Below are 16,383 nucleotides of genomic sequence, written 5' to 3'. Positions count from 1 at the left end.
GATATACAGTAAATAAATAATCTCAGTTAACCAAACTGAAAATCGTGATTCATATAGAGAATGTTCTTGTGCCAGGGTGAGAAGTGATTTTTTTTTCACATCACCAAAAATTAGGAGCTATTAGAACAATGAATTGCTAAACATAATTTAACAACTGCATTATAGCTAGTGTTTTAAAAATGTTCTCTAAAAATCACACAATTTTTTTTACACCAGTGAATTCAAAATAAATTTAAAATAAAAGTGAACATAAAGAAAATTAATGAATTATTTCCAACTAGTATCATGAAATAAAAATTATGTAAGCAACAGATGTATTAAAATATAATTATATATTTCATAGATGGCAAGATAATATTATCATCTATGTCTCAGTAAAAAAATTAAACCTTAGTGGTGAAGTTAATTAAAATCAAATAAAAATGAATAATTTATAAAGAAGTAAAAGTAAATTTAAAAAAATGAATATGAAAATGGAAAATTCAGAGAAAAATGTATAATAAAAGTAATAATTATTCTTAATGATATACGTTAAAAGTTTTAAAAATACTGACACCAAAAGTGACGGTACATGAGTGGTTTACGCATGTATATATATATATATATATATATGATAACAATGACCAGCGCTGCTTGCCAATAATTGTATGGGAATTTTTCATCAGAACCACATAAAAAACTAATCAAAAGTCAGTACACAATTTCAGATATTGAATAACTAAAACTCTTCCTTAGGGAATAACAAATCGTTTTGTGAATGCCACACTGAAATCAGCAAATTCGTTAAAAAGTTACAGATGAAAAAAACATTTTCTGATCGAAAGCATAATTCGTTCTAATGGCCGATTGTTGGAAGTAAAAAAAATTGAAAGATATTTATTATTACTTTTTAAAATTATCTGAAACTACTAGACTTACCTAAATAAAGATGGTCTTCCACGGGGTCATCAAGTACCTCAACTAATTTCACTATGTTAGGGTGGTCCAGTTTTTTAAGGACTGCTATTTCTCTGTAGACTCGATCCAGAGGATTTGTGGTTGTGACTTTTCTGTTAGGTGCTGCTCGACCTGTAGACAGATAACCATAAAAAAAACATTTAATTGTCATAGTATACTAAGCTAACAAAATTTTCAAATTTTATGTGAAATTTGTCACACAATGGATAATGTGACATTATTGACAAATAAATTTTACTCTATCTCAGAAAGTATTATTTTGCAGGTTATTCTTCAATAAATATGAAAGTAGTAGATTATAGATAATAATTATTATATAAGGTTATTTTTTCTCTAAGCTGCTAAACTTTGTTTATTTAATAATTGTTCAATATATTCCTTTGTTAGCATAATACACAAACTAAAAACAATTTGCTATTTGTTAGTGCATTAAATTAACCAACAGGATGAAGAGTTATCATGTAGAATATTTAAAAAAATATAGCTTGCTATACAATATGTAAAATTATCACTATCTCATCCATATTCGTCTTAGTGATAAAAAATTCATTACAGAGAAAAAATCCCTTTCAGCACACCGGAAGGTGGAAGTTTTCACTGGTGCTAAGTAGGGGATAAAATAGATTTCCACTTTAAAGTTAAGAAAAACTTCAAATTTATTCAATATGACAATGGTTGCATATGAAAACCTTTCACATGTTTAGCATACGATAAGCACCATTTTCTTACAATTCTAGCAACATTTTGGTCATCCCTTGCTGTAAGGGTTGGTCATATCAAAAATTGTTTCAGATAAAAGTTTTAGGTAATGTTTAGAGGACTAACAACCACTTTAAACTGATTCAATACTGTGCCTATTAAGGGAGGTATAACTTTTTTGTCTTCGAAACCCAATTTCTTCCCCCCCAGGGGTAATGGTTGGTGATATCAAAAAACTTAAGTTTTAGGCCCTTATCCAAAAAATAATAGGAACTTTAGAACGAATTTGATATTTTATGTAATAAGAAAGTTATAGTGACATTTTGTTTTTTCGAAAAAGCAAGCGAGAAAAAATCCAAACTTGGTGTTTTTACGTTTTAGGAGGGCGGGGGAGACTTTAATAAAATTAAAGAACAGTTATAAAAAAAGGTTTTTATCACTTTTTGAGTTTAGTTACAAAGTTAAGAAACGTTAAATACTTACAGTAATCAAAAATAACACCAGGTACTGGTATATGTCGCTGGAAATACAAGGGTTATTTTTTTTCAAGATTCGATCGGTCACGAAATTAAAACCACAGTGAAAATAAAAAATTTTTTGACCTTGAAAAAAAATAACCCTCGTACTAGAAAAATTACAACGCAGTTTATCGGTTTTCTGAAGCTAACGAAGAAACAATTTACATTTTTATTTAAGAAACAATTTAATATACTTATATAAAACTCTATACAAACTTGAAATTCAGTAATAGCAGAAATGAATCCAATAGGGACGTCAAAGGTAATGTTTAATTTTTATTATCACTTTTATTCTCTCAAGCATGAGTTTAATGAATTCAGGGGGTCCTGAGGGCAGAGCCCTGACCGGGGAAATATTCCTTAACTGCTACGGGAAACGCAAGTAACCATATAGCGCGGTTGAAGCCGCTGCGGGGATGCTAGTATATATATAACAATAAAAAACTGCTTTTATTGTATTTATAAATGATTTACGAATGAATATTCCATGTGCAAAAGTACTTCTCATCTGAACTTATTGTATATTTTATGTATTCTGTATTAAGTGTTTTCTGTATATTGTATTAATTAATATTTCTGATATGTATTTTGTTTTTGGGTGGTGATTGTATAAACTTTTTTAAGGTTTTTTTATTGTTTAATTTTTTGCATAGAGTAATGAAAAAATATTCTGGGGACTAGTGTTAAGTTTTTTTTTGCGTTTCACATGGGAGTAAATTGAATTAGGTTAAAACATTAAAAAACCGCAAAAAAAAAGCTTTTTAGTTTTATGTAATTTTTAAAAACGAATTTCAGTATTTAAATTAAGTACTACAATAGTACTGATCGGAGAAAAAATGATATCACTCATAAATGTTTTTTATACTGTTTTTATGAAAAACGTTAGTCAGCTCATCTACATAGATGTAACTAACGTAGATGCTTTCTTGCTTTGACATAATAAAGTAGAATGTTATTTTTATAATAAAATGGCTGGGGAATTCACAGTCCGTTATTAATTTTTATTTCATACAGTACATATTTGTATAGCAGCTCGTGTCTATCAACCGTTTCATGAAAAAAAGATTTAATCAAGCGGATTTTTCTACGAAGTTTAGTTTTGCAGTTTATTTAAAAATTTTTTTTCGAAAGGATTTAATAAAATCTAGAATAATAGAATGACAGATTAAATGGAATCAAACAATAATATTATAGGAATATTTATTAAAATATTTTTAAGGATTTGAAATAAACTATTTGCACAACAGATAGAATACATTTAAAAACATACAGCATACATCTACACGATAGTTAAAGTTATCTCTTGCTCGAACGATCTTGGCACGGTGTAACTGCAGCCACTGCTGTTACGCGGTTTCGCAGTTCGTCTACAGTTTTTGAAATGGAGGCTATAAACGGAGTCTTTCTCAAACCCCGACAAAAAAAGCCACAGACAGTGAGATCAAGCGAACTTAGCGGCCACTGGTGAAATACCAAATCGGAGGGCCCCTTTTGGCCTATCTATGATTGTGGAAGCTCACTGTTAAGAAATCCTCGAATTTGCAGATGCCAGTGCGATGCGCTGCATCATGCTGGAAAAGGAATCCATCATAATCTATCTATAACTACGGAAAAAATCAGTGTGCAACATTTCCAGATAAGAAATTCCCCTAAGACTGTATTCCTTAAAAAGTACGATCAGTAAACCTTTTCTCTGGAAACGATGCAGAAGACAATAACTTCTGGAGAGTCTCTTCCATGTTGGACTGTTGCATGTGGTGGTTTTGATCTCTATATTTTTACACTGTGACGGTTTCACATTTCCACTTAGATCAAACGTGGCCTCGTCATGAACTACACTAAGCGTGAAAGGAAAGTACTACTTTTTTCCTGCTTATCGAGGATAATTTACAAAATTCCAGACGTAGTTGTTTATCTTCTTTTCAGAAGGTTTATACCAATTAAATCCTGTACGGTTTGAGTAACAAATATCACCACAAAACACTCCAGACAGTCACACGAGAAACGGCTGGCACGAAAAATGGACGTTTCCTACGTGCGAAACTCTACCGTATGCACTCAACGTCTTCGTCCAACACACATGAGGCCACCAGCGATTTTCCCTTTACACAATTCTTTTGAAACTGCTGCTTTTTTTGAAACTGCTGTTACCAAAGTCAAATCCACTGAGCAGTAGAAGGTACAACACCACCATATCTTCGACGAAAATTACGCTGTACAGTTGTCACGAATCCACAATAGTTGAAGCGAAGAAGGCAGAGTGCTACCTGTGACGAAGGTCAACCATCTAGACGGCAAATTGAAGAAAGCACATCACAAGAGAGATCAAGTGAAACTCCCCTCTTACATGCCACATGGTTCGTTTGATAGCGGTTAACGGTTGCAGAGTTAACGGCTTTTGAAATGACATGAATCTTTCGATAAACTCTCTTTCTTTCTCTCTCTGTAATTTATATATGAAATTGTTTCATGAAAAAAAACTGGCTGTAGTCTGCTGACTATCTCTACAGCTTTTGTGTTTAGTTTAATTTATTTTCATTTCATTACGATTTACAGAAGATGGAAACGTTGTAATAACCTTCATTCCCGTCTCTTTTAAAAAAATAATTGCATATTGAACAAATCTTAGAAAATTGTGTTTTTATGAAAACTGTTTTTTGTTTCTTACCAAATAATGAAATCTGTTATATCTGCGACCACATAAAATTCATAATCCGGACTAATTTTTTGTGTCTACATGAAAAACCTAATTTTGTCGGGTCATAAACAATTACTAATATTTTTTGAAGGAGTTCTCTAAATTAAACTTTTTATAAAAATTAAAACAAAACTTAACCTTAATGATTACACTGTAATTACTAGGGAAAGGATTTTTAGGTAATTATATTTATTTAATATTTCGGAAAATTCGGTTAATAAATAAATACTTTTAAAATTTTATCAATAGTGTATATTTTAAAAATTTTTCTTGTAAAACACTATTTATAAATTTTGTATTAATCATACGCAAGTCGTAAAGAGGCTAAGAAGTTAAAGTTTTTAACTCGTATAATGCACAGTGAGTAATATAAAATGATAAAAATAAATTTTTATCAAAAAATTACTAAATGATAGATAGTTATGAATATAAGTTAGTTCAACTTTTACTAATATTTTCCCAGTGTTTAGTTTATTCATCATGGATATTTATAATTTTTTTAGCACCTTAAAGTCACATCTTATAAATCACTAATAACAAATTTTCAAACTATAATGGATTCGTACAGAAAATATAATAATTAAAAAATGAAAAAAAAAAAACAACTATTTTAACCATAAATAACACATATTGACTTTGGTGATCAAAATTAATTGTATTATTAACAATAGTAAAATTAAAAGGCTATCATAAATAAGCTTTTAAGATAATTTATAAAATTTTGGAAGTAAATAACGATTAAAGAAAGATATAAAAGATACTAGTTCGTTCAAACCGACTTCACAAACTGAAAAATTCAAGTTAAATTTATATTACTTTCACGTTCACGCAATGCTGCATGTAAAAAGATCATGCAACCGTTTCTCGGCACAGAAATAGTACTACTAGAGTGAAATATACTCATAAACATCATAATGAGAAGGACTGTTGCCCATGTTGTGACAATCCATACAAACCATTAGAAAGTAACTGTAATATTATGCGTAAGGTAGGTCAGGGATAGACAACCCTGGTACTATTTATAATTTCGTCGTGGGATTTAGTATATGTCGATATTTTCATTGGTTTACGTTAAATTAGCTGTTTAATAATACTTTATTAAACAGAACTTTTCAGTAAAATTTTACGAAATACTAAAAATTATTCTGCAAGTTAGGTTAAATTTCTTTTAATTTTTCATATCTTTGTGTCTATCTAGTTGAACTTTACTCGTGATTAATTTGACTAAAAACTATCTTCTACGCGTATATGTTAGGGCGAGATGGCCCACGACTTTACGAGATAGTTGTTCAGCCGTATAAAGAGTATTTGACATATCACAATTCTTTTGTAGATTTAAACAAGCATAAAAAGGATTAATAAATAAATGAAAATTAAAAACTGGAAGTACTCATATAAATGATTTATCATAAAAAAAAAAAAAAAATAAGCAAATCAGAAATATATACACGGATCTTGTTACTTTGTATTAAAAGAGTGAAATTGAAAAATTGAATGAAAAGAGATTAGTTTCTCATATAATTTTGAACTCCTTCTGATTAAAATAGTCTTATAGTTTTGTTTGTTAGTATTATTGCGGATCTATTGTCTTCTTCATATATTAAATAAAGTGAAATAAAGAAAAAAATCCGAATGTTTCATTGAATAAGGCGAAGTAATTTCGGTGCTAAAAATGAAATAGATGAACCGTTAATTTCAAACTAAGTACTTTTTGGCCTTTTTTTCATAAATTAGTCGAAAAATTCAATATTTTCATCACTAGTCCTTTACTGCACGTTTAAATGAATTAAAAGAGATGTACGAGTATTAGCATGTTCAAGAAGAATTCTTACAAAAAGAATTCAGCTAGTATTAAATGTAGACCGTAGAATTAGAAAAAAATGGAGAATCAAAAAAAATAATAGAGGCTTTTTTGAAATATGGTGTTTTCGGAAGAGATTGCATATTTAGATGATTCTATAACATTCGAAATGATTCATCTTAAGACGAATAAGACAGAGAGAGATATATTTGTGGTAGTAACTTGTAAAGAGATGAACGAGGTTGATTGGCCACGTATTAGGACATTTGTACCCGACAAATAGTTCTTTACCTCACCTGTCTTTTCTGGACAACGGGATTTGTCCAAAAACTAAGTTTGAAATAGTGAAAATGTTTAATAAGTTAATTAAACATGTATTTCTTGTATAAAATACACTTAAATTTTTTTTCACATAAAAATACTCTCCTAATGGATGTCCGGTTGGAAATTAATTAAGAGGCTGATTTCATAAAGTATCAAAACCGTGAAATTCTTCTAGCCGGAGAAGTAGATGCTAGAAGTTTAATAAAGATGGAAGACTCGATAATTTACAAGAAGTGAGCTGCACAGAAGAAGTAAAGATGTGAAGAATTTTCATTGAATTGTCAAATAAACGAAGAAGAGAATATCAGAATGAATAAGAAATCATGAAAAAAAAATGTTATTACAAGCAGGAAGAAAAAAAATTATATATCAGGGTAGATTCAAAGCCCAAGCTTATAATAATGATACAGATCTATATTCCAACCTCTTCAGCAGAGAATGAAGAGATAGATTATTTCTTTACCTTTTCAATCTTTTCCTCATGAAAATTTTAATAGTAATTAAATATTGGAGTGTCATAAAAGCAGAAGGACAGGTAACGAAATTGGACGTACGGATTAAATCAAAGAGGAACTAGGCTTTCAGAATTTTGTATTATAGACGATACACTTTGATAAGTTCATAAAATACGGGAAGTTATAATATAGGAAGAGATTTTTCAAAGAAAATTATAAATTACAAAAACTATCTGCGAGTTGAAATTGAAAGAGACACCAATTTAATTGTGATAGATGTTAAAAACTATCTAGAAAAAGACTAGCAAAAAAATATGGATACAGAAAAAAAAATCTTAAAAATGAAAATCATAAAAACCATAATACTAGTCCTACAAATTACTGGAAAAAGAAAATAGTTAAAAAAAAAACACGAACAGAAGCGTTACAGAAAGTAGTAATTAAATCAGGAGAGAATGTATTAGGTAAAATAAGAGTTGGTATAAAATATGAATTAAAAGAGATGTACAAGTATTAGCATGTTCAAGAAGAATTTTTATAAAAAGAATTCAACTAGTATTAAATGTAGACCGTAGAATTAGAAAAACAATGGAGAATCAAAAAAATAACACAGGCATTTGAAATATGGTGTTTTCGGAAGAGATTGCACATTTAGATGGTTCTATAACATTCGAAACGATTCATCTTAAGACGACTAGGACAGAGAGAGAGAGAGAGAGTGAGAGAGAGAGGGATATTTGTGGTAGTAACTTGTAAAGAGATGAACGAGGTCGATTGGCCACGTATTAGGACATCCAGCTTAATTTACTGGAATTTAGTAATAAAGGAAAGGGTAGAAGGTAAAACTAGTAAAATGAAAGATTACAGTATAAAAATCAGGTAATCAATGATGTTTGATATAGTAAATATATTTTGATTAAAAGATAAGCATAAAACAGAAAGAATAAAGTAGAGAATTAATTAAACCAGCCAACTTTAAACAAACTTTGAAAACAGAAAAATATTCAAATAAATGGATGAAAGTAGGAAGTATAAAAATAAAAAAAACGATGGATAAAAACTGCATAAGATTTAAAAAAATTGAATTAATAAAACTAAAGTGCAAAGCTCCAAAGAAAGACTGATTTAAGACAAGACGTAGTGAGATAGTGAAAATTATTTTGGTTATTGGAAAGGCAAATGTAGCATATTAGAAAATAAAGTAAACTTCGGGAAAATGAAACTAAAATGTATTAGTAACAGTGTATTAATAGAAAACTTACAGAAAGAAGAGTATAAAATACTCTTATTCATTTATTTAATTTTACCGCACACCTGTGTCGTCACAACATAGCAGGTGACTGCAACAGTTATAATCGAAAAAAAATTACGATTCAAATATAGTGAAAGAAGAGTTATTTACCATTTTTACATGAATTAGAAGGTAAAAAAAGGGCAGGTGGCAATAGGGTTTATGGCTGATGCTATGTAGATTGTTTTTAAAAGCGGTACTAGAATTGAATTACATATTTGAGAGAAGATTAATATTATAAGAAGGAAATAAAGATGTAAGATTCGGTGATGACGTTATTCTTTTGACGGACATAAAAAATGTGTTTAAAGAAATAATGTAGGATTGTAATGTAATACAGGATTGTTTTCGATTTTCATTAACTTTAGTAAATAAAATTAATTAATATTTTCATTAGTTTATTTGATTTGACACAGCCAAATGTTTTTTTTTTACATATCTATAAAGTTTGCCTTTTTTCCTCTAGTCCTTTCTATATACCTCACAAAAAATACATCCCAGTTCCATTCCTTCCTATTTACTCTTTCCCAGCTGAATCCATATTGTTTTTCTGTAATCATTATTTCCATTTTTTTACTCGGTCTTCTGTTTAGAATCTAATCTCTTAATAAGAATCTTAGCCAAATGCAAAATTACACTAACTGTTCTGTAATCTTGACACTCTACTTCACCATGGTTTTTGGGGATGAAATTGGAGCTATGGTTGTTTTATGAAACTCTTGGCCATTTTCCACTGTGGTAGATTGTATTACACAGTTTCATCGTTTTCATCATCTTGTTTTAATCTTCTTTATTAAGAAATTTAATTATTTCTACTGACAGCTATACCTTTAGCTATCCTATTCTTCATATCTTTTACTGGTAGAACAAATTTTATTTTGGATTTCTGCTTCTATTTCATCTTTTCATATTTCAATCTGATGTTCTATCAAAAGAAAATATGGTATTCTGTTAGATTTGTTCATTTTCTTCCATATCTAGAGGGGAAAGTATTGTAATCGGACCAGTTTGGGCATATGTGGTTTTCACTGGATCTTGATGTTTTAACATCTAAGAAACCCAAAAAACCGGATGGAAATTTTCTGGTTGTTAATGTTCATATGTACGTGTGTGTGTGTTCGGTTTTGGCCTCTAAATCACCTAATCTCCAGAATTAATGGATCAATTTTGACCAAACTTGATCAAATTACTTCTATATATGTGGCATTGATGCCATTATATTTTCAACTTAAAAGATGAAGGGGTGAGGCTGTAGAGCAGCTTCACAGTCACTATCTTGAGATTTCACCAAATTAAGGTCATAATTTTCTTAGGCACATTTTGTTAACAATTAAAAAATAACAGTATTTACAAAAAAATTGTGAAATCGCACCCCCACCTCAAAAAAAATGCTCTTAACTAGTGGCTAAATGGACATACTGCGTCACTACAAGGAGCGCTAGTGTCGCAGTCCGCCATCTCGGAATTTCCCTTCTTTCCTATGCAAAATTCCCTTTTCCCTCATTCTTTTAGACTGGGAAATTTTAAATTCCACAAAGTTCCCGGCCAAATTATTTTTTTATACTTTGAATATTAATTATTTATTTTAATTAATTTAGTTAATATTTCAAAGGTTAGTAGCACTTACGTACAGCTGTTGTACTCGTCTGATATTTTGTAAGTCACATATGAGCAGTAGAAATTAAATAAATGAATAATGTTTAAAGTGAAAAGTCACTCTGTCTCGAACTTGATCACGCGGTCGACTCGGTACCTGGTGTGTTAAGCCTGGCGGCTACACAAGTCTGCCGACCGTACAAGCGAAATTTGTTCTATGTAAGTTGTGAAATTACATTAGTTTAGTTAGTACCGACCGTCGCCACTAGTATTGCCACACCCGCACGAATTAAATACGGTATACGCGCGCGCGCTTTAGTTAGAATCATTGAATTAAATAAACGAAAAAATATTATAATTAAATAACATGATAATTATGTTAAATTAAGTTTTGGGTGTAAGCCGTGCATCGGAAATAACTGTGTTGTCAGCTATTTTTTTTCATTTTAAATACATTAACCGCTTTATTTAGTTTCTTAAGAAATAAATTTAAACAAAATATAATTCAACAAGGAACATTAATAATGTTGAGTTAGATTACTGCAGTAACCGTGCAACATAGTACCGAATAGTAAAGGGAAGTAATGTAAATAATCCATAAATAGACTGAATTATTATAGTTTAAATTAATATTATAAAATAACTGTAATTTATGGTTACTGGTATCTTAAAATCTGGATAGATAGCATAATAACTAAGAATAAAAGCACCTTATTTCAACTTCAATTTTTTTATAATTGATATAAATTTTTTAACACGTCGATTTATTTTTAATTATATATTTACAGTGTATATTAATAATACATATTTATTAAAGAAATTAAAAATAATTAACTTTATATCAAATTAAAAACATTATGGTTTTACCTAACATTTCAACAACAGATCTAAACGCAATATAATGTCAATACTTTAAGGGTGATCATACTTTGATAAAAAATGCACTGTTACCTTTACGTAAAATGTAATACAGTAAATCAATTAGAATTTTTATTACTGGGAAAAATTTTCTCCATACATAAAATAGCTAAATTACATATAATTTAACAAAATTCGTCCAAGTAAATAAATTTATTGGAAAACGTTTAAACGTTACTGCCTTTAGAAATATATAAACTGTCAGTTAAGGTAACATTTAGAGTAGTGCTCGCGACATTATCTCGTCATCATTGAAAACCAGAGAGAAAAGGGAAATGAGGTTAGAACCCATCAATTATTTTAGTCAATAAAATTTATCAATAAAGAGTTGGCTGAATATGCATAACATAATAGGAACCTTTAACTATGTAATTACTTTAGTATGATTTAGAAAACATCTATTTGGTAGCCTAATACATGTAATGTACACGTATTTATAGAAAATCAAAATTTTGTTCTTTTCCTTTGACACATTTAAGCGATATCCAATGCCTTTTTTTTTGTGAATTAACGAGGGAAATACTGTAGAAAAAAATGTTTGAAAAAAGTGGGATATAATGAAATGAGCGCTTAACAAGACTGGATTCGTATTATTAGATGTAAAATATACATCTCAATTCCAATGGCATTTTTAAAAAAATAATATTTATTTTGACAACAAAATTTATTTTCAAAGAAGCAGAATGTCAAAGCTGGCTGAGAAGCATTTAAAATATGATGAAAATTTGGGGGATTAAAACACTAACACTTAACCTAGTGTTACATTCCTATAAATAAAATATATTTTATATTGATCGGTTAATTATAGATTACGACAGGAACGGATAGATATTAACCAACTCGGTGAGTTAAGGTAAATACTAAATATAAAAAATAACTAACATTCACAACCTAGAAGGCGTTGATGTACAGTATTTGAGTTCATATATACATAGAAGTTGAAATGGTAGCAGAAAATTCAGGGTTTTACTAAAAAGGTTTTTAGTGTTATTTAAAAAATTCGTTGACAGAATAATTTTGTTACTATAAAAGAAAATATATTAATTTTATTCTACATAGATTGTGGGGAAGATTTTTAAAATAGATCGGTTATTTATTAAAAATTGTAACAAAAGGCTCTCAGTCTCTCATAAGTCGAAGTGTTGTGCTGAGTTATACGAAAACAGTTCAGTTAACTAACTGGATTGGTGGATGAGGATACAGTTATTTTTTAAGAGTAAGAGACTATTTTTTAAATAAAGATTGCAAATTCATAGATATAAACACAAGAATAAATTTGCTTTTTTAATATTCTAAATATCGATATACACAATTCATACTTATTGGTAAACCATGATCTGACAATTTATTGTTTTTGTTGTTTTTTTGTTAGAATATTTTTTAGTAATTGGCAATACTTATTGTTATTAACTTATATTTTACGTAAATATGGATTTTCCATCTGAAAATGGAAATATTTATTATGAAATTTTGATAAATAAAACAGGAAAAGAAACAGAAGCAAAACAGCAAAATTAACGTTATACTTATTCCTACAAAAATGAAAGTCTATATATCTGAAGGTTAATGCACAAGACTTTAGGATTCATGCGTTTTAATGGCTGAAGCTTGAAGAGTGATTTTGTCTAAGCTATGATTAAAACTAAGAGCTTATAGCTCTTTAAAAATGTGAACAGAAACTCTCTTGTTCTAAATTCTTTTCTGATTTGAATACCATATTGTTAAAACATGTTTATTTTCCATAAATTTTAGAACAAATTTTCTCAAAAAAATCTTTTTTTTCTAAACGATGCTTATTTATTCTCATGGAGCGATCGTCATATTCCTTCTGCCTTCTCTTCCTAAATGCACGAATTGTCTTCCTGGCAACTACGCTTCCAAACATCAAAGTCATTCTAAAACGTTATCAGGTATAACACCGGATAACATAGTTTAGTTATAAACTTGGTTATATATTTGAGCTTAATTAATAGATTGTTTATTTATTACTCGTTAAAATAACTGGTTTATTCAATAATTGTATATCTACATTTCAAGGTATTCATGACTTTTATTCTCTATTTTAATTGTAAAATATATTAAATAAGTCTATTAGGACACAAACGAAGGGAATTTAAGCGTGCATAACGAATTATATAAAGGTTATAAGAATGAAATATTTTTTTGCCGGCTTATAATTAAACTTCTCGCATTCACATTTTATTTTAACGGCATATTCTAATTAAACTTCTTGAATGAGGTTGCCGTTTTTCTGGTTTAAACCTTGGTTAAGTTTAACAATAATAGAAATTTAACGGAGATACATCTCCTCAGTGAATTTCGGCATTCAGATTAACCTCTAATATGAATAGAACTTAAAAAAGAAATAGAAATAATTTAAAAGAAAAATGTCTAAAAATAATTAAGAAAAAGTATACACGGTTTAGTTAATTACGTTAAATTTCAATTGTAACTTTTAACTACAATGTTATTTAACCGATTATCAAATTACAATATGTTTTTAATTATATTTAAAATATTTCAGTGATAGAAGTGGAAATATACATTAAGATAAAGAGAGAGACGTAAAGAATTTAAAACTAAGCGGATGGACAAGATAAAGGTGGAAAATCGGCGGAGAAGATTCGATATAAAAAAGTGATTGTTAGGTGAAGACGAAAATGTAAACAGAAGATGCTAGGATTTATTGCGCGGAGAAAAGATTCCACGACATATCAGTGTTGTAAGGGGAATTAAAAAAGGCATATGAATAGTTGAAGTGATCGAAAATCCCAGGGTAGGGACTAAAGGACTTCACAGGATATATATGATAAATGAAGTAATAAAAATAAAATAAGATTAGGACATATATGGAAAAGAAAAAAGGATCACCCGTAGAATTAGTAATGAAAACGAGGAAAAGAGGAATTGTTAAGTTTATATTTTTAGGAAAAAATCTAACATTTCTTACAGATTTCAGATCTCAGTCAGATACATGCGGAATATACGTTGCCGATTAAATTTAAAAGGTAAAACAGAAAACAGTAAAATAAAGACAGATAAGTATAAAGTGTAAGTGACATGGAATCAAGATTTGACGATGGGAGATTGGGGCTCATGCGTCTATGGTTTTTTGTGAAAATGAAGGTAACAGGAATGAATGATGTAACAATAAAAAATGATGTAAAACGTTCACTGCTATATGGTGATTTTGTTAATAAAATGATAAGAAAGAAACAATATTTTATTCAATTTTTCAAATATGGATGCGCGTGGTACATGGGTGTATACGGTGATATGTTGTTATATGGTGTTAAATATCTTTGTAAATATTAATAAATTGGGAAAGCGGTAATAAAATACTGAAAAATTTAGCAAAAAAATTTCTCATAACATTCTAATTCATTTATCTTTTTAATACGCCTTTATTCAATGTTTCGCATTCTATCTATCTTTTTAGTGGGATTTTTTTTTTCTTTTAATTCTTAAGTAGTATTATTCAGTTTTGACTACTGTTAAATCACTCTGCAAAAAAAAGAACAAAAATATTTCCGTTTTCTTTGTAAGGAAAGTTTGTAATCTTACGCGATCCCGATTCATAACCGTAGTGTGAAAAATGACCAGAATGTACAGAAACAAGAGTGCTTCGGTATATCGGAATAGATAATGGCCTAAGCTCTTCTATATTACAAACAAAATAGAATTACTTGTAAAACGTTAAATTGTTACAGTAATGTGATGTATTTTCTGTAAATAAACAACGGATTATATTATTAAAACGTTAAATATTTATTTATTAACAGCATTGCTTATGTACTCTAAAAGTGTTCGTTAAAATATTATGATTTTAGTTTATATATGGAGAAATAAATTTAATATAACTGTATGTCAGTGATGTTTCGTATAAGTGTACAATTGTCAGTTAGAAATCACCGTGTTTACTTTGTTTGTATTAAATAAAGCCTTGTTTGAGAGGGTTTAATAGGCTTTATACCAATTCCATTTCACATTCAATCACAATGCAATCGTTACAAAAAGGCCATCCATTAAATGGTCAAAAACAAACGTAAAATATGTTTTCTCAGCGGTTTTGATTGTATTTTAAAACAAGTAAAAATAATTATTAATTAATTAAACTAGAATAAATATTTGTTACAATCATAGAAAAGTGTTTCTTATATTACATAATTACCGCAAAAACCATTTAAGATAAAGAGTCTGTTAATTAAAATCAGAAAAATACACAAGCATTTTATATATTATTTATTTATTTTCAAAAATAATTCTAAAGTATGCAACTGGATAATTAAAATGCATAACATACATCAAATGTTAAATATATTAGGTAATTTAAGAAACAAAACTTATGGTTAGGTACCACTTTAACAAACAACTTGTGTGCCGGTGGCAATCTTAAAGAATTCCATGTATCTTATTAGTGTTTCATTATTAAAACAAAAAAAAAAAAAAAATGGCATAACAAATGCAGTCAACAGTGAAATTTAAAAGATTAGAAGAATAAAGTTAAATTTAAGTTAAAAATATTAATAATTGGAAAGAAAAAATAAATAGATTTCATTGTCATTATAAATGATAAAATGATCTAAATTCCTATAATAAGGAATTTGATGGTTAAAAAAAAAAAAAAAATTAACTTGAAATAAAAATAGTCTATATTCCATTTCACCAAATCTCCATTTACCAGTCGATTCACACGATTTTTAACGAGATAATTCTGTAATAAGTTTTCTTTCTCGGTATTATGTAATCTATTGTTTAAAAATTAAACTATTATAGGTTAAATTACTTAGAGTTTAAATTCGATTTTACATTCTCAAAATATTTATTTGAAAAATTATAAAAGTAATATCTATCATTGTTAACTAATTATGGGGCTTAAATTGCCCCCATAAAATGCATTACAGTAAGCTCTTTACATACAGTTATCTAATATTTAATTCTTTAAAATAAATTAAACTAGCTCCCCCTCATGCAACCAAACTATAATTTAATACTGGTTTAATTAACGCTAGTTGTATATATATTTTAAAATTTTTTGTGTTTAAATTTTTATCAGCTTACAGCATTTGTATGAGATGTATTTCAATTAATTACGAGTAACATAGTGATTTAACATGAATCCCAGA

At 28.7% G+C, this 16,383-nt stretch overlaps 1 protein-coding gene across 3 annotated transcripts in view; it reads right to left on the bottom strand.

Annotated features, from left to right (window-relative positions):
- LOC142323323 (calcium/calmodulin-dependent protein kinase kinase 1) overlaps nt 1-16,383 on the bottom strand; it is an 881,066-nt gene that overhangs the window by 44,609 nt on the left and 820,074 nt on the right. For all 3 annotated transcript variants that reach the window (XM_075362807.1, XM_075362806.1, XM_075362808.1), the window contains one exon: nt 919-1,068. In XM_075362807.1, coding sequence (XP_075218922.1) covers nt 919-1,068 — 150 coding nt within the window. The remainder of the gene's footprint in view (nt 1-918; nt 1,069-16,383) is intronic.

The sequence above is a fragment of the Lycorma delicatula genome, chromosome 4 (genome assembly GCF_047948215.1).
Source record: "Lycorma delicatula isolate Av1 chromosome 4, ASM4794821v1, whole genome shotgun sequence".
Lineage (NCBI taxonomy): Eukaryota > Metazoa > Arthropoda > Insecta > Hemiptera > Fulgoridae > Lycorma > Lycorma delicatula.
This window is presented reverse-complemented; position numbering and strand designations above follow the sequence as displayed.